Genomic DNA, 24917 nt, shown 5'->3' with positions numbered 1-24917 from the left:
CAGCCATGCGAGCCTTTTATAGCTGCAGCAAGTACAAGACCTTCCTAGACGGACCAATGAGAGGCTGCCACAGAGCCTGAGCACCTTCAGGACCTTCCTGGAGAACCAATGGGCTTTGCTGCAATATCCAAAAATGTGACCCTCGATCTCCAATGAGAGATCTTACCCTGGGCATGCTCAGAAGGAGAAAAGCAGGACTTAGTCCCAAAAGCATCTGCTCGCCGCTGCCCAGCACTGGCTTCAATGGCAGTAACCCTTTGCAGAGTCAGACTGAGCGAGACGCTGGGACCGACGTCTCCGCTGAGCAGACTCCACTGCGGCAGGAGACGAATGGGAGACTGCAGTGGAGATGGCCCGAGATTCCCCCTGTGCAGAGGTGGGAACTCGACCCCTAACATATGGTACTTTTAAAAATCTCATTCATTCTGTATTTTTTACTTCTACTTACTTTTACATCTTGGATCCTTTGTTCTAAGGTGTCGGTTACTCTGTCTTCAGAGAGCTTAGCATATAAGAGCTGTTCACACTTTTCTTCCTCTTGATCTATATGTGGTGCCAACTCCAAACAAGATCCAGTGTAATCCTTCCATACTTGTAGTAAAGACCCGGCTGCCTGTAGATGTTCAGTGAGTTCCTCACCTAAGGCGGCCCACCTGTTATTGTAAAAATGAAAAATTCAGCTAAAAGTAACCTATGGGGTGGAGACAGACCCTCCATTAGTCATATTAGTAGTTGTTCTATATTTTTCTGATACATATTTCTCCACCTAAAACACACCTAATTCCGGAAACCACTGACCTGCCCTGAACGTCTCTGTGTTTCTGTTCCAGGATGTCTGTAGCTGACAGGCCACAAAGAGTTTTCAAGCTGTCCAGAGAAGCTCTCAGTTGACTCCATTTTTCTTCATGAAGTTCAGTTTCTTCTTGAATGGCCTACAGGACATTATAAGGAATAGACTAGTAAACTACTAACTAATATTTACCTGCTGCAATGCAAAATTCACCATTTGCTAATAACCCGAAGGTCCAACGGCCCAAATATTAGTACAGACTTGAGTTTCTTAGGCCCACCCTCCATCTACAGTTTATGTGCACATCCCCCATTAATTTCGTCTTAAACCTATATCAATGCATGATTGAGACAGCTCTTTAATAAAGGCCAAATTGGTTTGAATCAAGATAAAAATAAATTAATCCTAGTGGAAAATTATTAGCTCCAATGTCAACAGGGGTTGTCTTCTACGAGACCTCTGAGGACAATTTTCGTGTGACAGCCTGGGCCCACCAGTGGATCCTCTGCTAGTCTTTCGTATGATTTGGGAAGTTTTATAGCGATATACGTATAACCATACACAAATCTTTGTGGATACACACCTGTAACCTCTTTAACCGCCGATTCATAGAGTCCATTGATGAAGATGGAGCAGATACTTGATCAAGAACATACTGCAGTTTGATAGTCATCCTCTCCATCTGTACAAAGTTTTCATCATAGTTTTTCCAATGCTCTAGCACTGAGAGAATGGATGTTTTCAGCTCTATAACCTGCAAGTCACATCACACATGAGAATAGACAAACACTGTTGTATGTCCAGAACATTAGCTTAAAAAAAAATGTTTTACTTTTATCTTCTGATTGTCCATCTTCTGAGGCTTTGTGCTAGACGCAAATGCTCAACTAAGAAAATTTCTGTAGTATTCAGTGAATTTAATGTTTTAAAGGCTGTTTATATCTTCACAATTTTTAATTGTTTATTGCAAAGATAATAAATCATATAATTAATATTCACTAAAAATGTTCTACCATTTTGCTGTGGTAGACTTAAGTCTGTAAGTCCTTTATGTAGCTGAGATCTCTGCAAAAAGGTTACAAATTTGTCAGAATTCCTGCTTGTTTTGACATCTCTCTCTAATGTCCCCTCCCTTCTCTTAGCGTTAGAGAAAGCAGCAAGGAGGGTGTTATAAATACAGCACAGAGAGGGGGGAAGTATGTACAGTCTCAGGGAGGGTAGATTAAACAGGCAGAAAGTACATTAGGAGGAAATAAGTGCAGGATAAAAGCGGTGCTGATATGTAAAGCTAATGTAGACAGTAGTACCCTGGATACACATTGACAAACCTTATATACAGCCTATATTCCTGGGAGGGACACTACCACAAGTGAGAAATCTGAAAATTATATCAGGATGTAAAGTGCATATTAGGGGGTCAGAAAATGAATGAAGGAATGAAAAGTGCAAACTGAAACTTAATGTAAATTGAATGGTAACTAATATTGTAGGTAAAATCATTTTTCCCCCATGTAAAAAGGTTTCCATAGCCTTTAAAGCAGAAATCTTCACCTGTCTAGCAACTTGGTCCCTCTTCCTAAATAGATCTTCTGTTGTCAATACACCCTCATTAGAAACATTTTGGCCTCCTGCTGCCATTTTGTTTGAATCCAGTTCTTCAATCCCATCGGATTTAGCTTTCAGCTGTTCCTCCAGCACCTATAATAAAACAGAATAATAATAATAGAATTACTTTATTTTTAAAATTATACATTTGACCCTTATGCAGAACGCTAGATCCATGAAATATCCAACGTTAGTGATTTAGTTGCACTTTTACAGTATCTTCGAACTCAGGAAGAGTGAAAAGAAAAAAATAACTATTTTTACAGCAAAGATTCTTAGAAATGTGAACAAACGATAACATTTCATTGACATTTATTTCCAAAACAACTAGTGTTTTACGAAAGGAACAAAATATCCATCCTCGACCACTTTGCACAATTGCCGCCTTGGTTGTTCTGTTCTGAAAGCAAAATAATCTTCAAGTTCAACCTGCTTCTGAGAATCCCTTGTAGAAGCTCTGGAAGTGACACTCTCACAGATAGCATAGTAGAAAAGTGCCTCTTCTCCTCCTTCTTGCACACGCTGGGATGTCAATCATGCCTCTGTGGGCGTGACACCAGCACACTATTGGAATGACTTAGGCTACGTTCACATTAGCGGCGGGTGCCGCAGCGGCGCCGCATGCGTCATGCGCCCCTATATTTAACATGGGGGCGCATGGACATGCGTCGCACTTGCGTTTTGCGCTGCATGCGTCGCTGCGGCGCCCGCGTCCGGGCGCAGAGGACGCAGCAAGTTGCATTTTTGCTGCGTCCAAAATCAATTAAAAAAAGGACGCATGCGGCGCAAAACACAGCGTTGTGCATGCGTTTTGCTGCGTTTTTGTTTGCGTTGTGCGCTGCGGCGGCGACACTGCGGCGCACAACGCAAATGTGAACGTAGCCTTACAGCAGTCCCAGACTAGACTGGATATTCACGCATCGGCATTAAACTTCAACATATTGCAGTAGTGATTAGTGATTATACAGGGATTATTAAAAATTGTATTAGGAGTCTGATAAAGGGCTGCTAATTCCTTCGAGGGTTAAATCTTGTTTAGGTTCCGTATAAACTCCCACAACATATCAAAGGTCGCAGAAGGATAAAAAAAACATGAAATCAACACATTATAACACCCTTCGAATAAAGACAAACACAAAAGTGACATAACAATAGAACACAGCCTATAAAGACATACCATTGTTACATTAACACAATAGAAGACTGATAGGGGTTTGTTATAAATCTCCCAAAAAAAATGGAAGCAATGGAGAAAATCCTCGTAAAGCAAATAGATGAAGCAGCGACTCAAGGAGAAGTCATTATTATGGGGGACTTCAACTACCCTGAAATAGATTGGGGAACAGAAACCTGCAGTTCCAGAAAAGGTAATCGGTTTTTGACAACTATGAGAGACAATTACCTTTCACAACTGGTTCAGAACCCAACAAGAAGGGGGGCACTGCTAGACCTAATATTAACCAACAGGCCAGACTGCATAGCAAATATAAGGGTTGGGGTCACTTGGGGAATAGTGATCACAAAATAATAAGTTTTCGTGTATCCTTTAATAAGATGTGTAGTAGAGGGGTGACAAGGACACTAAACTTCAGGAGGGCAAATTTCCAACGGATGAGAGATGATCTTGGTGCAATTAACTGGGACGATATCCTGAGACATAAAAATACACAAAGAAAATGGGAGATGTTTATTAGCATCCTGGATAGGACCTGTGCACAGTATATACCGTATGGGAATAAACATACTAGAAATAGGAGGAAACCAATATGGCTAAATAGAGCTGTAAGGGGCGCAATAAGTGACAAAAAGAAAGCATTTAGAGAATTAAAGGAAGTAGGTAGTGAGGAGGCATTAAATAAATACAGAAAATTAAATAAATTCTGTAAAAAGCAAATCAAGGTAGCAAAAATTGAGACAGAGACTCATTGCCAGAGAGAGTAAAAATAATCCCAAAATATTCTTTAACTACATAAATAGTAAGAAACTAAAAAATGAAAGTGTTGGCCCCCTTAAAAATAGTCTGGGTGAAATGGAGGATGAGGAAAAAGCCAATATGCTAAATGACTTTTTTTCATCAGTATTTACACAAGAAAATTCCATGGCAGACAATATGATCAGTGATAACAAAAATTCTCCATTAAATGTCACCTGCTTAACCCAGCAGGAAGAACGGCGGCGTCTAAAAATCACTAAAATTGACAAATCTCCGGGCCCGGATGGGATACACCCCCGAGTACTGCAGGAATTAAGTACAGTCATTGATAGACCATTATTTTTAATCTTTATGACCTTGCCGTTTTTTGCAATTCTGACCAGTGTCCCTTTATGAGGTAATAACTCAGGAACGCTTCAACGGATCCTAGCGATTCTGAGATTGTTTTTTCGTGACATATTGGGCTTCATGTTAGTGGTAAATTTAGGTCGATAATTTCTGAGTTTATTTGTGAAAAAAACGGAAATTTGGCAAAAATTTTGAAAATTTCGCGAATTTTCACATTTTGAATTTTTATTCTGTTAAACCAGAGAGTTATGTGACACAAAATAGTTAATAAATAACATTTCCCACATGTCTACTTTACATCAGCACAATTTTGGAAACAAATTTTTTTTTTGCTAGGAAGTTATAAGGGTTAAAATTTGACCAGTGATTTCTCATTTTTACAACAAAATTTACAAAACCATTTTTTTTAGGGACCACCTCACATTTGAAGTCAGTTTGAGGGTTCTATATGGCTGAAAATACCCAAAAGTGACACCATTCTAAAAACTGCACCCCTCAAGGTGCTCAAAACCACATTCAAGAAGTTTATTAACCCTTCAGGTGTTTCACAGCAGCAGAAGCAACATGGAAGTAAAAAATGAACATTTAACTTTTTAGTCACAAAAATGATCTTTTAGCAACAATTTTTTATTTTCCCAAGGGTAAAAGGAGAAACTGGACCACGAACGTTGTTGTCCAATTTGTCCTGAGTACGCTGATACCTCATATGTGGGGGTAAACCACTGTTTGGGCGCACGGCAGGGCTCGGAAGGGAAGGAGCGCCATTTGACTTTTTGAATGAAAAATTGGCTCCAATCTTTAGCGGACACCATGTCGCGTTTGGAGAGCCCCCGTGTGCCTAAACATTGGAGCTCCCCCACAAGTGACCACATTTTGGAAACTAGACCCCCCAAGGAACTTATCTAGAAGCATAGTGAGCACTTTAAACCCCCAGGTGCTTCACAAATTGATCCGTAAAAATGAAAAAGTACTTTTTTTTCACAAAAAAATTATTTTAGCCTCAATTTTTTCATTTTCACATGGGCAACAGGATAAAATGGATCCTAAATTTTGTTGGGCAATTTCTCCTGAGTACACCAATACCTCACATGTGGGGGTAAACCACTGTTTGGGCACATGGTAAGGCTCGGAAGGGAAGGAGCGCCATTTGACTTTTTGAATGAAAAATTATCTCCATCGTTAGCGGACACCATGTCGCGTTTGGAAAGCCCCTGTGTGCCTAAACATTGGAGCTCCTCCACAAGTGACCCCATTTTGGAAACTAGACCCCCCAAGGAACTCATCTAGAGGCATAGTGAGCACTTTAAACCCCCAGGTGCTTCACAAATTGATCCGCAAAAATGAAAAAGTACTTTTTTTTCACACAAAATTTCTTTTAGCCTCAATTCTTTCATTTTCACATGGGCAACAGGATAAAATGGATCCTAAAATTTGTTGGGCAATTTCTCCTGAGTATGCCGATACCTCATATGTGGGGGTAAACCACTGTTTGGGTGCACGGCAAGGCTCGGAAGGGGAGGCGTGCCATTTGACTTTTTGAATGGAAAATTAGCTCCAATCGTTAGCGGACACCATGTCGCGTTTGGAGAGCCCCTGTGTGCCTAAACATTGGAGCTCCCCTACAAGTGACCCCATTTTGGAAACTAGACCCCCCAAGGAACTTATCTAGATGCATAGTGAGCACTTATAACCCCCAGGTGCTTCACAGAAGTTTATAACGCAGAGCCGTGAAAATAAAAAAATAATTTTTCTTTCCTCAAAAATGATTTTTAGCCCAGAATTTTTTATTTTCCCAAGGGTAATAGGAGAAATTGGACCCCAAATGTTGTTGTCCAGTTTGTCCTGAGTACGATGATACCCCATATGTGGGGGTAAACCACTGTTTGGGCGCACGGCAGGGCTCGGAAGGGAAGGCACGCCATTTGGCTTTTTGAATGGAAAATTAGCTCCAATCATTAGCGGACACCATGTCGCGTTTGGAGAGCCCCTGTGTGCCTAAACATTGGAGCTCCCGCACAAGTGACCCCATTTTGGAAACTAGACCTCCCAAGGAACTAATCTAGATGTGTGGTGAGCACTTTGAACCCCCAAGTGCTTCACAGAAGTTTATAACGCAGAGCCATGAAAATAAAAAATAATTTTTTTTCTCAAAAATGATTTTTTAGCCCACAATTTTTTATTTTCCCAAGGGTAACAGGAGAAATTGGACCCCAAAAGTTGTTGTCCAGTTTCTCCTGAGTACGCTGATACCCCATATGTGGGGGTAAACCACTGTTTTGGCACACGTCGGGGTTCGGAAGGGAAGTAGTGACGTTTTGAAATGCAGACTTTGATGGAATGCTCTGCGGGCGTCAGGTTGCGTTTGCAGAGCCCCTGATGTGCCTAAACAGTAGGAACTCCCCACAATTGACTCCATTTTGGAAACTAGACCCCCAAGGGAACTTATCTAGATGTGTAGTGAGCACTTTGAACCCCCAAGTGCTTCACAGAAGTTTATAACGCAGAGCCGTGAAAATAAAAAATGTGTTTCCTTTCCTCAAAAATATTTTTTTAGCCCAGAATTTTTTTATTTTTGCAAGGGTAACAGGAGAAATTGGACCCCAAAAGTTGTTGTCCAGTTTCTCCTGAGTATGCTGATACCCCATATGTGGGGGTAAACCACTGTTTTGGCACACGTCGGGGTTCGGAAGGGAAGTAGTGACGTTTTGAAATGCAGACTTTGATGGAATGCTCTGCGGGCATCAGGTTGCATTTGCAGAGCCCCTGATGTGCCTAAACAGTAGGAACTCCCCACAAGTGACTCCATTTTGGAAACTAGACCCCCAAGGGAACTTATCTAGATGTGTGGTGAGCACTTTGAACCCCCAAGTGCTTCACAGAAGTTTATAACGCAGAGCCGTGAAAATAATAAATGTGTTTCCTTTCCTCAAAAATATTTTTTTAGCCCAGAATTTTTTATTTTTGCAAGAGTAACAGGAGAAATTGGACCCCAAAAGTTGTTGTCCAGTTTCTCCTGAGTACGCTGATACCCCATATGTGGGGGTAAACCACTGTTTGGGCACATGCCGGGGCTCGGAAGGGAAGTAGTGACGTTTTGGAATGCAGACTTTGATGGAATGGTCTGCGGGCATCATGTTACGTTTGCAGAGCCCCTGATATGCCTAAACAGTAGAAACCCCCCACAAGTGACCCCATTTTGGAAACTAGACCCCCCAAGGAACTTATCTAGATGTGTGGTGAGCACGTTCAACCCCCAAGTGCTTCACAGAAGTTTACAACGCAGAGCCGTGAAAATAAAAAATCATTTTTCTTTCCTCAAAAAAGATGTTTTAGCAAGCAATTTTTTATTTTCACAAGGGTAACAGGAGAATTTGGACCCCAATATTTGTTGCCCAGTTTGTTGTGAGTACGCTGATACCCCATATGTGGGGGTAAACCACTGTTTGGGCACACGTCAGGGCTCGGAAGGGAAGTAGTGACATTTGAAATGCAGACTTTGATGGAATGGTCTGCGGGCGTCACATTGCATTTGCAGAGCCCCTGATGTGCCTAAACAGTAGAAACACCCCACAAGTGACCCCATTTTGGAAACTAGACCCCCGAAGGAACTTATCTAGATGTGTGGTGAGCACTTTCAACCCCCAAGTGCTTCACAGAAGTCCGCTGCGGATCCGCGGCCGATCCGCTGCGGATCCGCGGCCGATCCGCTCTGTGTGCACATGCCATAACCCTACCCCTAACCCTAACCCTACCCGTAACCCTAACCCTACCCCTAGTTCTAACCCTAGTTCTAACCCTAACCCTAACCCTAGTGGAAAAAGAAAAAAATATATTTTCTTTATTTTATTATTGTCCCTACCTATGGGGGTGATAAAGGGGGGGTTTATTTATTATTTTTTTATTTTGATCGCTGTGGTAGAACCTACCACAGCGATCAAAATGTACTTGTAACGAATCTGCCAGCCGGCAGATTCTGCAGGCGCACTGAGCATGCGCCCGCCATCTTGGAAGATGGCGGCTGTTGTGAATTTGGTTTCTGGGCTCCCCCGGTGGTCACTGGTGGTACTGAACGTGTGTTTGTCATCTCCTCTGTTCACCTGTTTCCATCAGGATGTGGGAGTTTCTATTTAGCCTTGCTCCTCAGTCATTTCTATGCCGGCCAACAATGTTACCAGAAGCATTTCTGTTGCATGTTCCTGCTCCTAGACTACTTTCAGCTAAGTTGGATTTTTGTCCTAAGTTTGTTTGCATTTTTGTTCCAGTTCTCTGTGTTTGAATATTTCTGAGACTGGAAGCTCTTGTGAACTGAAATTGCCACTCTGGTGTCATGAGTTGATATTAGAGTTTTAAAGTAATTTCAGGATGGAATTTTGAAAAGGGTTTTCAGCTGGCCGTGAAGTCCCCTTTTCTGTCTTCCTTCTATCTAGTAAGCGGACCTCAATTTTGCTAAACCTATTTTCATACTTCGTATGTCAATTTCCTCTGAAATCACCGACAATATTTGTGGGGGCTACTGTCTGCCTTTTGGGGAAAATTTCTCTAGAGGTGAGCCAGGTCTGTATTTTCCTCTGCTAGGGTCAGTCAGTTCTCCGGCTGGCGCTGGGCGTCTAGGGATAAAACGTAGGCACGCTACCCGGCCACTTTTAGTTGTTATGATAGGTTTAGCTCACGGTCAGCTCGAGTTCCCATCTTCCAAGAGCTAGTCCTTTTTGTATGCTCAACTATGTTCTCTGTGTGTTGAGAACCATGACAGTTTGGCCGGCCAAGGGTTAAAATAATTGGCTGAAGAAAGGAGAGAATTATAAGTCTGCAGAGAATTTTTTTTTTTTTTTTTTCCCCTGAGTTTGCTTCTCTGCTTATACTGCAGCCTTCGTCTCTCTCTCCTTCTAATCCTTGAATGGCTCTGATCTCACCTGATTAAAATGGATCCTCAGAGTTTAGTTACTGGTTTGAGTAATCTCGCTAATAAGGTTCAAAGTTTACAGGATTTTGTTATTCATGCTCCAATATCTGAACCTAGAATTCCTTTACCTGAATTTTTCTCCGGGGATAGATCTCGCTTTCAGAATTCCAAACATAATTGTAAATTGTTTTTGTCTCTGAGATCTCGCTCCGCTGGAGATCCTGCACAGCAGGTCAGGATTGTAATTTCCTTACTCCGGGGCGACCCTCAGGATTGGGCATTTGCTTTGGCACCAGGGGATCCTGCGTTGCTCAATGTGGATGCGTTTTTTCTAGCTTTGGGGTTGCTTTATGAGGAACCCCATTTAGAGATTCAGGCTGAAAAAGCCTTGATGGCCCTGTCCCAGGGTCCAGATGAGGCGGAAATATACTGCCAAAAATTTCGTAAGTGGTCTGTGCTTACTCAGTGGAATGAGTGCGCCCTGGCGGCGATTTTCAGAGAGGGTCTCTCTGATGCCATTAAGGATGTTATGGTGGGGTTCCCTGTGCCTGCAGGTCTGAATGAGTCCATGACAATGGCTATTCAGATTGATCGGCGTTTGCGGGAGCGCAAACCTGTGCACCATTTGGCGGTGTCTACTGAGAAGGCGCCAGAGAATATGCAATGTGATAGAATTCTGTCTAGAAGCGAACGGCAGAACTTTAGGCGAAAAAATGGGTTATGCTTCTATTGTGGTGATGCAACTCATGTTATATCAGCATGCTCTAAACGTACAAAGAAGGTTGATAAGTCTGTTTCAATCAGCACTTTACAGTCTAAGTTTATTCTATCTGTGACCCTGATTTGCTCTTTATCGTCAATTACCGCGGACGCTTATGTCGACTCTGGCGCCGCTTTGAGTCTTATGGATTGGTCCTTTGCCAAATGCTGTGGTTATGATTTAGAGCCTTTGGAAGTTCCTATACCTCTGAAGGGTATTGACTCCACGCCATTGGCTAGTAATAAACCACAATACTGGACACAAGTGACTATGCGTATTAATCCGGATCACCAGGAGATTATTCGCTTTCTTGAATTGTATAATCTACATGATGTTTTGGTGCTTGGATTGCCATGGCTGCAATCTCATAACCCAGTCCTCGACTGGAAAGCAATGTCTGTGTTAAGCTGGGGATGTCAGGGGACTCATGGGGACGTACCTTTGGTTGCCATTTCGTCATCTGTTCCCTCTGAGATTCCGGAATTCTTATCTGATTATCGTGACGTTTTTGAGGAACCTAAACTTGGTTCACTGCCTCCGCACAGAGATTGCGATTGTACAATAGATCTGATTCCGGGCAGTAAGTTTCCAAAAGGTCGTTTATTTAATCTGTCTGTGCCTGAACATGCTGCTATGCGTGAATATATTAAGGAGTCCTTGGAAAAGGGACATATTCGTCCTTCGTCATCTCCTTTAGGAGCCGGCTTTTTCTTTGTATCTAAAAAGGATGGCTCTTTGAGGCCGTGTATTGATTATCGGCTTTTGAATAAAATCACGATTAAATATCAGTACCCTTTGCCATTGCTTACTGATTTGTTTGCTCGCATAAAGGGGGCCAAGTGGTTCTCTAAGATTGATCTTCGTGGGGCGTATAATTTAGTGCGAATTAAGCAGGGGGACGAGTGGAAAACCGCATTTAATACGCCTGAGGGTCATTTTGAGTATTTAGTAATGCCTTTTGGTCTTTCAAATGCCCCTTCAGTCTTTCAGTCCTTTATGCATGACATTTTCCGTGAATATTTGGATAAATTTATGATTGTGTATTTGGATGATATTTTGATTTTTTCGGATGACTGGGACTCTCATGTCCAGCAGGTCAGGAAGGTTTTTCAGGTTTTGCGCTCTAATTCCTTGTGTGTAAAGGGTTCTAAGTGCATTTTTGGGGTTCAAAAGATTTCTTTTTTGGGGTATATTTTTTCCCCCTCTTCCATTGAGATGGATCCTGTCAAGGTTCAGGCTATTTGTGATTGGACGCAACCCTCTTCTCTTAAGAGCCTTCAGAAATTCTTGGGCTTTGCTAATTTCTATCGTCGATTTATAACTGGGTTTTCTGATGTTGCTAAACCACTGACTGATTTGACTAAGAAGGGTGCTGATGTTGCTGATTGGTCCCCTGCTGCTGTGGAGGCCTTTCGGGAGCTTAAGCGCCGCTTCTCTTCCGCCCCTGTATTGCGTCAGCCTGATGTTACTCTTCCTTTTCAGGTTGAGGTCGACGCTTCAGAAATTGGAGCTGGGGCGGTTTTGTCGCAGAAAAGTTCCGACTGCTCCGTGATGAGACCTTGCGCGTTCTTTTCTCGTAAATTTTCGCCCGCGGAGCGAAATTATGATATTGGTAATCGTGAACTCTTGGCTATGAAGTGGGCTTTTGAGGAATGGCGTCATTGGCTTGAGGGGGCTAGACATCAGGTGGTGGTATTGACCGACCACAAGAATTTGATTTATCTTGAGTCTGCCAGGCGCCTGAATCCTAGACAGGCGCGCTGGTCGTTATTTTTCTCTCGGTTTAATTTTGTGGTTTCATACCTACCAGGTTCTAAAAATGTGAAGGCGGATGCCCTTTCTAGGAGTTTTGAGCCTGATTCTCCTGGTAATTCTGAACCTACGGGTATCCTTAAGGAGGGAGTGATTTTATCTGCTGTTTCCCCAGACCTGCGACGGGCCTTGCAGGAGTTTCAGGCGGATAGACCTGATCGTTGCCCGCCTGGTAGAATGTTTGTTCCTGATGATTGGACCAGTAGAGTCATCTCGGAGGTCCATTCTTCTGCGTTGGCAGGGCATCCTGGAATCTTTGGTACCAGGGAGTTGGTGGCTAGGTCCTTCTGGTGGCCTTCCCTGTCACGAGATGTGCGAGGTTTTGTGCAGTCTTGTGATGTTTGTGCTCGGGCCAAGCCTTGTTGTTCTCGGGCTAGTGGATTGTTGTTGTCCTTGCCTATTCCGAAGAGGCCTTGGACTCACATCTCGATGGATTTTATTTCTGATCTCCCTGTTTCTCAGAAGATGTCTGTCATCTGGGTGGTGTGTGACCGTTTCTCTAAGATGGTCCATTTGGTTCCCTTGCCTAAGTTGCCTTCCTCATCCGAGTTGGTTCCTCTGTTTTTTCAAAATGTGGTTCGCTTGCATGGTATTCCGGAGAATATCGTTTCTGACAGGGGGACACAATTCGTGTCTAGATTTTGGCGAGCGTTCTGCGCTAGGATGGGCATTGATTTGTCTTTTTCGTCTGCTTTCCATCCTCAGACTAATGGCCAGACCGAGCGAACTAATCAGACCTTGGAGACTTATTTGAGGTGTTTTGTCTCTGCGGATCAGGATGATTGGGTTGCCTTCTTGCCCTTGGCGGAGTTTGCCCTCAATAATCGGGCTAGTTCTGCCACTTTGGTTTCTCCTTTCTTCTGTAATTCGGGGTTTCATCCTCGTTTCTCTTCCGGTCAGGTGGAGCCTTCGGATTGTCCTGGAGTGGATGCTGTGGTGGAGAGGTTGCATCAGATTTGGGGGCAGGTGGTGGACAATTTGAAGTTGTCCCAGGAGAAGACTCAGCTTTTTGCCAACCGCCGTCGTCGTGTTGGTCCTCGTCTTTGTGTTGGGGATTTGGTGTGGTTATCTTCTCGGTTTGTCCCTATGAAGGTTTCTTCTCCTAAGTTTAAGCCTCGGTTCATCGGCCCGTACAAGATATTGGAGATTCTTAACCCTGTGTCCTTTCGTTTGGACCTCCCTGCATCTTTTTCTATTCATAATGTCTTCCATCGGTCATTGTTGCGCAGGTATGAGGTACCGGTTGTGCCTTCCGTTGAGCCTCCTGCTCCGGTGTTGGTTGAGGGTGAGTTGGAGTACGTTGTGGAGAAGATCTTGGACTCCCGTGTTTCCAGACGGAGACTTCAGTATTTGGTCAAGTGGAAGGGCTACGGTCAGGAGGATAATTCTTGGGTGACAGCCTCTGATGTTCATGCCTCCGATTTGGTCCGTGCCTTTCATAGGGCTCATCCTGATCGCCCTGGTGGTTCTGGTGAGGGTTCGGTGCCCCCTCCTTGAGGGGGGGGTACTGTTGTGAATTTGGTTTCTGGGCTCCCCCGGTGGTCACTGGTGGTACTGAACGTGTGTTTGTCATCTCCTCTGTTCACCTGTTTCCATCAGGATGTGGGAGTTTCTATTTAGCCTTGCTCCTCAGTCATTTCTATGCCGGCCAACAATGTTACCAGAAGCATTTCTGTTGCATGTTCCTGCTCCTAGACTACTTTCAGCTAAGTTGGATTTTTGTCCTAAGTTTGTTTGCATTTTTGTTCCAGTTCTCTGTGTTTGAATATTTCTGAGACTGGAAGCTCTTGTGAACTGAAATTGCCACTCTGGTGTCATGAGTTGATATTAGAGTTTTAAAGTAATTTCAGGATGGAATTTTGAAAAGGGTTTTCAGCTGGCCGTGAAGTCCCCTTTTCTGTCTTCCTTCTATCTAGTAAGCGAACCTCAATTTTGCTAAACCTATTTTCATACTTCGTATGTCAATTTCCTATGAAATCACCGACAATATTTGTGGGGGCTACTGTCTGCCTTTTGGGGAAAATTTCTCTAGAGGTGAGCCAGGTCTGTATTTTCCTCTGCTAGGGTTAGTCAGTTCTCCGGCTGGCGCTGGGCGTCTAGGGATAAAACGTAGGCACGCTACCCGGCCACTTTTAGTTGTTGTGATAGGTTTAGCTCACGGTCAGCTCGAGTTCCCATCTTCCAAGAGCTAGTCCTTTTTGTATGCTCAACTATGTTCTCTGTGTGTTGAGAACCATGACAGGCGGCGCCCAGGGAGAAGACGGACCGACTTCGGGAGGATCGGTAAGTATGAGGGGGTGGGGGGGGTGTGGATCGGAGCACAGGGGGGGGGGGATCGGAGAATGGGGGGAGCGGACAGGAGCACGGGGGAGCGAACAGGGGGACGGAGGGGGGTACCGGACAGAACGGAGGACTGGGGAGGAGATCGGGGGCAGTGGGGGGGGGGCCAGAACATGATTTCCAGCCATGGCAGATGCTATTGCAGCATCGGCCATGGCTGGATTGCAATATTTCACCATTTTCATAGGTGAAATATTGCAAATTGCTCTGATTGGCTGTTGCACTTTCAACAGCCAATCAGAGTGATCGTAGCCACGTGGGGGCAAAGCCACCCCCCCTAGGCTGAAGTACAACTCCCCCTCTCCCTGCAGATCGGGTAAAATAGGAATTAACCCTTTCACCCGATCTGCAGGGATGCGATCATTCCATGACGCCACATAGGCGTCATGGGTCGGGAAGGGGTTAAAGAGTCCATAATAACAGGGTCTGTACCACAGGACTGGCGTATAGCAAATGTGGTGCCAATATTCAAAAAGGGGACAAAAACTGAACTCGGTAATTATAGGCCAGTAAGCTTAACCTCTACTGTGGGTAAAATCCTGGAGGGCATTCTAAGGGATGCTATACTGGAGTATCTGAAGAGGAATAACCTCATGACCCAGTATCAACACGGGTTTACTAGGGACCGTTCATGTCAGACTAATTTGATCAGCTTCTATGAAGAGGTAAGTTCCGGACTGGACCAAGGGAACCCAGTAGATGTAGTGTATATGGACTTTTCAAAAGCTTTTGATACGGTGCCACACAAAAGGTTGATACATAAAATGAGAATAATGGGGATAGGGGAAAATATGTGTAAGTGGGTTGCGAGCTGGCTCAGGGATAGGAAACAAAGGGTGGTTATTAATGGAGCACACTCGGACTGGGTCGCGGTTAGCAGTGGGGTACCACAGGGGTCAGTATTGGGCCCTCTTCTTTTTAACATATTTATTAATGACCTTGTAGGGGGCATTCAGAGTAGAATTTCAATATTTGCAGATGACACTAAACTCTGCAGGGTAATCAATACAGAGGAGGACAATTTTATATTACAGGATGATTTATGTAAACTAGAAGCTTGGGCTGATAAATGGCAAATGAGCTTTAATGGGGATAAATGTAAGGTCATGCACTTGGGTAGAAGTAATAAGATGTATAACTATGTGCTTAATTCTAAAACTCTGGGCAAAACCGTCAATGAAAAAGACCTGGGTATATGGGTGGATGACAAACTCATATTCAGTGGCCAGTGTCAGGCAGCTGCTACAAAGGCAAATAAAATAATGGGATGTATTAAAAGAGGCATAGATGCTCATGAGGAGAACATAATTTTACCTCTATACAAGTCACTAGTTCGACCACACTTAGAATACTGTGCACAGTTCGGGTCTCCGGTGTATAAGAAAGACATAGCTGAACTAGAGCGGGTGCAGAGAAGAGCGACCGAGGTTATTAGAGGACTGGGGGGTCTGCAATACCAAGATAGGTTATTACACTTGGGGCTGTTTAGTTTGGAAAAACAAAGACTAAGGGGTGATCTTATTTTAATGTATAAATATATGAGGGGACAGTACAAAGACCTTTCTGATGATCTTTTTAATCATAGACCTGAGACGGGGACAAGGGGGCATCCTCTACGTCTGGAGGAAAGAAGGTTTAAGCATAATAACAGACGCGGATTCTTTACTGTAAGAGCAGTGAGACTATGGAACTCTCTGCCGTATGATGTTGTAATGAGTGATTCATTATTTAAATTTAAGAGGGGACTGGATTCCTTTCTTGAAAAGTATAATGTTACAGGGTATATACACTAGATTCCTTGATAAGGCGTTGATCCAGGGAACTAGTCTGATTGCCGTATGTGGAGTCGGGAAGGAATTTTTTTCCCCAATGTGGAGCTTACTCTTTGCCACATGGTTTTTTTTTGCCTTCCTCTGGATCAACATGTTAGGGCAGGTTAGGTTAGGCTATGGGTTGAACTAGATGGACTTAAAATCTTCCTTCAACCTTAATAATAACTATGTAACTTATAAATTAGGACACAGTCTGTTATGAGTTCATTAAAGTCAAAGATAGCTTCTAAAGTTTATTTTGACAGTCGCCAAGGAAACCTAACACACCGTATTAATGAGGGCACAAGCTATAGTGACATCATAATGGGACACAGCCTAGGAATAAAAACAAATACTAATGTGACATCATAACAGAACACAACCTAAGAATAAAAGCATTGCTACTGTGACATCACCGTAAGAGAACACATCCTAAGACTAAAAACAAACACTATATTGAAATTAACATAACAGAACACAGCCTAGGACTAAAAACTAACACAACTGTGACCTCATAAGAGAACACAGCCTAAGAATAAAAGCATACACTACTGTGACATCATAACAGAATAAAGCCTAAAAATAAAAGAATACACTACTGGGACATCATAACAGAACACATCCTAGTAATAAAAGCAAACACTACTGTGACATCATCACAATAGAACATAGCCTAATAATAAACACATACACTGCTGTGACATCATCACAACAGAACAAAGCCTAAGAAAAAAATAAGCATACACTACTGTGACATCATCACAACAGAACACATACTAGATATAAAGGCAAATGCTATTGTGACTTCACCACAATGGAACACTCCCAAAGAAAAATCAGTAAACCTACTGTGAAGTCATCACAACAGGACATGGCTTATAAATGATAGCACAGGTCATTGCTATTGTGACATATTCTCAATAAGATCATAACCTAGGAATTAACGTTGTGATCTTGCTACTGTGACATCACTGCAATAGTACACATGCTAGGAATAAATAAACACTTTTCTGACATTATCGCAATAGGATACAACTTACAACTCACATCACCACTGTTTAATAAAAAAGCTAGTTTTGCTGTTCAGAGATACTGTGACGACACAGCATTTTACCTTAATTAACCATATAAAGTATATATACAAATGGTATATCAGTATATATATATATATATATATCTATATATATAATTGTCTAAGGGTTTTTCCGTCTGTCTGTCTGTCTGTCTGTCTTTCTGTCTGTCTGTCCTGGAAATCCCAGCATGGCGACGATGATGTCATAATGGAAATCCCGCCTCTCTGATTGGTTGAGGCCGCCAGGCCTCGACCAATCAGCGATGGGCACAGTATCGACGTAGATGTCATAATGGTTGCCATGGCGACGATGATGTCATAAAGGTTGCCTCGACCAATCAGCGACGGGCACAGTCTGCCTCGAATTCTGGAATCATCATTGTCCATATACTACGGGGACATGCATATTCTAGAATACCTGATGCGTTAGAATCGGGCCACAATCTAGTATATATATATATATATATATATATATATATATATATATATATATATATATATTTTTTTTTTTTTTTCCTTTCTGGTTGGTCAAGAAAACGCAAACTTTTGTTCGTGTAAGCCTGTAATATTGACTTGTAAGTTGACATTTGATGTAACATGTTGTGCTGTTATCCTGGATAACTAGTGATGTTTGTGGATATGCTGATTACACATTTTCCAAGCCAGCTAGTTTGTTGCCTTGCAAAAAAAAGGAGGAAAAAGTATGCAAATAGATTACACAATCAAACAATGCGAGCTGGTCTCATCACCATTCTTCCCCCAAAGAACCAGTGAGTCTCTACAGGACAGCAGTAAAGGCATCATGGCTCCATCATGAGGGACACAATTTTTTTTCTACAGGATGCCAGCTTAGGGGACCATGGCCCTGGCTGGAAGAATACAGATCTGCTCAATTGACCATCGCAAATCCATGGATACGTATGGGGTAGATAGGATTTCGATACACCGGTAGCCTTAGTCCAATGAATACATTTGTGGGGGCCTGGCTCCATGGAGATGTTCGGAGGAGCCAGGTTGTGACCCTCAGGTCAACTAGCCTTCTATCTCAATGGACTGTCATCTTCTTAAGCTTGTCGTTAACTTCTCTCTCTGTGCATGCCACAGGTGGGGTAGTCGGCTTTGAAGCTTTGAAGTCACAGTTGTTCTTTTCCCGGCAAGTCAGCGGAAGGGTGAGACTGTAATTTGCACCATTTGGGTATTTTGCTGGGACTCTTCTATGTATTATCTGACTGTTTTGTGGTTCAATAAAGCATTGCCACGCTGTTTTACCCTAACCCTGTGTTGTCTGAATAGCAATACGCCCACGGGGAAAGGAGAGCGGGTGTTTGGTGGAATGATCCCTGGTCCATGCGATTTTGGCTGGCGGACCAGAGTGCCTGCTGACCCCGTATTTCCAAAGCTACCAATCACAATGGGGCTTTGTGAATGATTATTATGAGTAACAAAGCTAGTTTAAGACATTTTTTGTAAATGTTATTCCCTTGTCCCAGCTCTAATATCACCTTCTTCATGTGTCTATTTCTCTGGCCAGCTCCTTCTGTTGCTCTGCACATTGGGTTACAATGATAACTCAACGCACACCTCTGAGGGCATGTTCTCTGGTCTTATAGGTTGCCTCTGGTGGTGGCACACTGCCTGAATATTCAGGTAGTTGGTGTGATAGCCACTACTTAAATTTATTAAACTGCTGTTAAACACTGCTACATTCTTATTACGTGCCATCTGACATACCCAGCTCTGCTTTGCCTGTTGGCTACATCACTTTAAGTGAGACTCCTGAAATACTCAGCACTGCTGTGCCACTGGGCTCTGCTACACATTGCAAGTCTCCCAACATATCCTGTTTTGCTGTGCCACCAGGTTCTGCTACATCTCTACAAGTGAGTAAACTGATCTATCCAGCTCTGCTGTGCCTCTGTATTCTGCTTATCACCAAAAAAGAGTCACTGCACATACCCAGCTGAGTGAAACTGCTATACTCTGCTATATTGTCTCTCAACAAATTTGATTGCATATGAATAAAGGCTAACGACATTCATCAAAATAAAATACAACTGAAACAAAGAAAAACGCTATTATGACATCATCCTGATACACAATAGGAAAAACTTTAAACTCTATTAGGACATCACCACCTATAGCACAATTGATGTCATTACTATCGCATACAGCCTGGGAATAAAAATAACCTCTACAATTACATTACAACCATACAACACAGTCTAGAAATAAAAAATAACTTCCACAGACATCATCCCTATAGAACACACCTTAGGAATAAAAATAACCTCTATGGTGAAACCAACACTATTCAACACAGCCTAGCAAAATGAATAGTCTCTATAATTACATCATCATTATCGAACAAAGCCTAGGCATAAATAAAACCTGTATGGTGACATCATCACAATAGAACACAGCTTAGAAATAAGGATAACCCTTATGATGGCATCATCTCTATAGAAAATGACCTAGGAATAAGAACAACCTGTATGGTGACATCATCACTACAGAATACAGCGTTGAAATAAAAAAATAACCTCTACAATGACATCATCCCTATAAAATACACCTTAGGAATAAAAATAACCCCAACAATGACATCATCACCATAGAACACAGCCTAGGAATAAGAATAGCCTCTATGACTATATCATCACTATCAAACATAGCCTAGGAATAAAAATAACCTCTATGGTGGCATCCTCAAGATGAAACATAGCCTAGGAATAAGAATAACACCTATGATGACACCATCACTATAGAACACTGCCTAGAAATAAGAATAGCGTGTATGGTGACATCACCACTATAGAAAATTGTATAGGAATAAGACATCATCACTATAGAACACAGCCGAGGAATAAGAATAATCTGTATGGTGGCATCATCACCATAGAACACAGCCTAGGAATAAGAATAATTTGCATGGTGACATCATCACTATAGAACACGGTATAGGATTAAGAATAACCATTATGGTGACATCATCACTATAGAACACTGCCTAGGAATAAGACTAACCTCTATGATGACTTCATCCCTATAGAACACTGCCTAGGAATAAGACTAACCTCTATGGTGACTTCATCCCTATAGAACACAGCCTAGGACTAATAATAACCTATGTGATGACATCATCCCTATAGAACACAGCCTAGGAATAATAATAACCTATGTGATGACATCATCCCTATAGAACACAGCCTAGGACTAATAATAACCTATGTGATGACATCATCCCTATAGAACATAGCCTAGGAATACGAATAACCTATGTGGTGACATCATCACTATAGAACACTGCCTAAGAATAAGACTAACCTCTATGGTGACTTCATCCGTATAGAACACAGCCTAGGAATAATAATAACCTATGTGGTGACATCATCACTATAGAACACAGCCTAGGAATAAAGACAAACATTACTGAAACATCATCATTACGCAACACAAAACAATTAAAGTCAAACACTGCTGTGACTTTATAGGGATTGCCCCGTGAAACGGATTGTCCGGTTGGGGTTTTGCACTGCTGCTCCATTCCAAAGGTGAAAAAAGTGCCACGCTCTAGTGATCACTTTTAGGGGTCTCAAGAGAGTGACCTCCATCAATCTAGATGTTATCGCTTATCATCTGGATAAGTGATAACTTCCTTTCACAAGACAGTCCAAGACTAAAATAATACGTCTCATTTTTTTTACCATTTTTTATGCCATTCTTTAGGTCAAAGAACATATCGAGTCAGCAGGAAGGAGAAGATCTGAATCCACTTCAGGAAACTATAAAAAATCCAAGCAGATGTTGCGTTTTGGTTTACTTCAAAACCCGTATGCCTTGCTTCAAGACAGTAGCACTGACCACTGAGTAGTACGACAGATGTACCTACGTTTAAGTCCATACTATTATAGGCAAGGTTAAAAGGCGTTATTTACTCTGTTGCATTGCGGCTAAACAACGCCTAGTGCACTGAACAGTCTAAATGCATCAGACGCAACATAGCATAACGGTAAGTCAGTGCCGCTCTTCACCGGACTTGTTAAATGATTGAACCAGGGTTTTCTTAAGTGCACATTCTTTTCCAAACATTTCGAATCAAGTGGAGACCGATTCATCCAGATGGATAACCCGCCATACACAAGCATTCGCTTAACAGGCTCTTTACTTCATGGTAAAGTATGGGTCCACATATGCGCATAAGTAGCAATTCTATGTTCCCAGGAACAGCTCAGTTTATAGGAATGATCCGATACAAGGCTGCTCCATGTACCCAAGTCACCAACTTTACATCTTGCTCATGCTTATATCCAGCACGTCATATATTTTTTCCCAACATTTGCTGCTAGAAAAGAGTCAGGGCATAGGATGACAACTTGTTTTCAGTGCCTGATAATATTTCACCAAAATTGACACAAGCATTACAGATGCACGGATAGACTAAAGAGTCAACAGATCTACACAGTTCCGCTCCTTGCACCGTTTATATCAGGCATCTGCCGCAAACAGCTGATCGGTAGTGATGGCGGGTGTCAGACCAATCTGATGTTGATGACCTATCCCGAGGATGGGACAACAATACCAAAGGGATGGCAAACATGCCCTATAACTCAGAATTTTTCTAGACCCAGTAAGGATGAGTACCTGTGCTATGAGTGCGGAAAAAATAAAAGTGCGGATTCTCTACACATTTCATCCTTTGCATTGCAAAGAGTAAGATCTGCAGTAACTTTCGTAGCAGAAATGTCCACACTGTAGATTTAAAACCAGCAGCCCAGGTCAAGCCATGTTGTGGTTTTTCTCTGAATGCAAATAAAGATATTAAAGATAAAGATTAGATAATAGAAAAAACTTTTTGACAGTGAGGGTGATAAACAAGTGGAAGAGGCTGCCACGATAGGTGGTGAGTTCTCCTTCAATGGAAGTCTTCAAACAGAGGCTGGACAGACATCTATCTGAGATGTTTAGTGAATCCAGCATTGAGCAGGGGGTTGAACACGAGGCCATCGGAAGTCACTTCCCTTCCACCTCTAAAATTCTGTGATTCTATGAAAGGTACAGCAAAAATTCCATTTCCTATTCGGCCCATGGGAAAGTACCCTACAAAGGCTGAAACGCAACTAAATATGGCTGGATAAAACCTTACAATCGCGTCATCTTCGGAGTGGTACAATCAAAATGATTGTTTTCTGAGAATTATCCACATAGCCAGTCATGACATTTATGCTGCTTGGACCACAGGCAGCAGGAATCAGAGTCTGGCTATGCTGCTTGGACCACAGGCAGCAGAAATCAGAGTCTGGCTATGCTGCTTGGACCACAGACAGCAGGAATCAGAGTCTGGCTATGCTGCTTGGACAACAGGAATCAGAGTCTGGCTATGCTCCTTGGACCACAGGCAGCAGGAATCAGAGTCTGGCTATGCTGCTTGGACCACAGGCAGCAGAAATCAGAGTCTGGCTATGCTGCTTGGACCACAGACAGCAGGAATCAGAGTTTGGCTATGCTGCTTGGACAACAGGCAGCAGGAATCAAAGTCTGGCTATGCTGCTTGGACCACAGGCAGCAGGAATCAGAGTCTGGCTATGCTGCTTGGACCACAGGCAGCAGGAATCAGAGTCTGGCTATGCTGCTTGGACCACAGGCAGCAGGAATCAGAGTCTGGCTATGCTGCTTGGACCACAGGCAGCAGGAATCAGAGTCTGGCTATGCTGCTTGGACCACAGGCAGCAGGAATCAGAGTCTGGCTATGCTGCTTGGACCACAGGCAGCAGGAATCAGAGTCTGGCTATGCTGCTTGGACCACAGGCAGCAGGAATCAGAGTCTGGCTATGCTGCTTGGACCACAGGCAGAAGGAATCAGAGTCTGGCTATGCTGCTTGGACCACAGGCAGCAGGAATCAGAGTCTGGCTATGCTGCTTGGACCACAGGCAGCAGGAATCAGAGTCTGGCTATGCTGCTTGGACCACAGGCAGCAGGAATCAGAGTCGGGCAGCATTATTGCAGCCAGGTAGGTTTTATTGTTGAAACTCTTCTGCATTTCAGAGAAAATGAACATTGAAAACATGGACGGAGACTATGTGTTTTGGATGAGAACAAAGGCTGGTCCCCGATGGCTTATGCCTGCGCCCGATCCTGATGACTCACCAGATGTATATATGGAGAGACCTCTTAGTTTAGTTTAGGGAATGGGCGTGGGAAAAGTCGGCGGAGGACGGCCTTGGACTAGTCATCCAAGACACACAGTCCACAGCGGTTTTCAAAGTAAGATTTATCCGAAATGCCGCAAAGTTTAAGAGTAAAACATACACGGCTGCAGTAACGCTGCCAGACTGAGATCAGATCCCACTCAAGAACAGGAGGTTTCACTTTAAGCAACACAATAATACAGAAATAGCACGTGAGAAGAGAAAGAAGATTTCGGCAGGAGCTGTATCAAACATTTAGGATGGAGTTGTCTGTACTTACCATGCACTCTGCCAACACGCTCTCGGCAGCTGTTATACTCAATGGTCTTTGCAATTTTTCCATTCTTTTTTGTTGGGCATCAAACCAATTGCTTACTGTCTGCCTCCCACTTTCTTGGTCTGATATGTTCTCAAGGGCCGGCTCCAAGTGTTGAATCTGAAAAGAGAAAAGTGCTCCAGTCCTCACCATGTCTCCAATACAGAAACACAAATCCTTGTAACCTGGCTATTAGAGCTGAGTGACACCAAGGACCTGTCCACTGTACCCTACCCTTCTATATAATGGAGAAAAAAGCATAAAAACAGAAAGCAACTAAGCGATTTTTTTTTTAAGTGGACTTTCCAAAAAGAGACTTCAGAAAGGAGAAAATCAATGCAGCTCATTCAATTACAGGTATTAGCGCGGATATCTCCTATACGGAGTTGTCTGGTTTTGAAATTATATTTTCAAAGAAATTTGGGATTTATTAACCAGTGGTGTTACAAAGAGCATCTGTCGCTCATGTCTGTCCCCAGCGGGGGCACTTTGGTGTATTAGATTCATGCTCTGCGCACAGCTCATACACCCTAAGGTGTGCCCTGCAATTTTGAAATCTATGTATAAAGTATAAATTAATATTCATGTGTGACATTACACCTTAATGGTAGACATTGTACCTTGGCATTGATATTTCCAAGCATTTGGTTCCATTGTAAATTCAAGGAACCCAGGAGTTCGGCAAGCTCTATCCGCTCGTAACGTCTGCTTTCCACGTCGCCCACACTTAGCTGGAGTAATGACTGGTTGACATAATCGACAATACACTGCTTATGACTCATTTCTCTTCGCAAACCCTGCCAAAAGAAAAATCCTTTAAAATAAAGGCTTGCTTACATCATACATTCAGAACATATGTTTATGGTGGTTGAAATTCTATTTTACACTTTTTTCACTCCTAATTCCAACTTCCCTTTACATTGTCATAGCATCAAATGAAAAACTGTTGTCTGCCTGGAGTCACCACTAGGGGGAGCTCACTGTATACTGATGTATACAGACACTATTTCTCTGGTGAGCTCCCTCTAGTGGAAAAACTAT

General features: G+C 42.8%; 1 protein-coding gene across 2 annotated transcripts in view; it reads right to left on the bottom strand.

The window, feature by feature from the left end:
* Nucleotides 1–24917, bottom strand: part of SYNE2 (spectrin repeat containing nuclear envelope protein 2) — a 424330-nt gene that overhangs the window by 79410 nt on the left and 320003 nt on the right. For both annotated transcript variants that reach the window (XM_077265969.1, XM_077265976.1), the window contains exons 83-88: nt 24497–24673; nt 23841–23996; nt 2342–2488; nt 1374–1544; nt 799–932; nt 449–653 (exon numbers count right to left, since the gene is read on the bottom strand). In XM_077265969.1, the coding sequence (XP_077122084.1) occupies nt 449–653; nt 799–932; nt 1374–1544; nt 2342–2488; nt 23841–23996; nt 24497–24673 (990 nt within the window). The remainder of the gene's footprint in view (nt 1–448; nt 654–798; nt 933–1373; nt 1545–2341; nt 2489–23840; nt 23997–24496; nt 24674–24917) is intronic.

The sequence above is a fragment of the Ranitomeya variabilis genome, chromosome 1 (assembly GCF_051348905.1).
Source record: "Ranitomeya variabilis isolate aRanVar5 chromosome 1, aRanVar5.hap1, whole genome shotgun sequence".
NCBI classification, from domain to species: domain Eukaryota; kingdom Metazoa; phylum Chordata; class Amphibia; order Anura; family Dendrobatidae; genus Ranitomeya; species Ranitomeya variabilis.
Note: the sequence above shows the minus strand (reverse complement) of the source record. Positions and strands in the feature narration are given on the sequence as shown.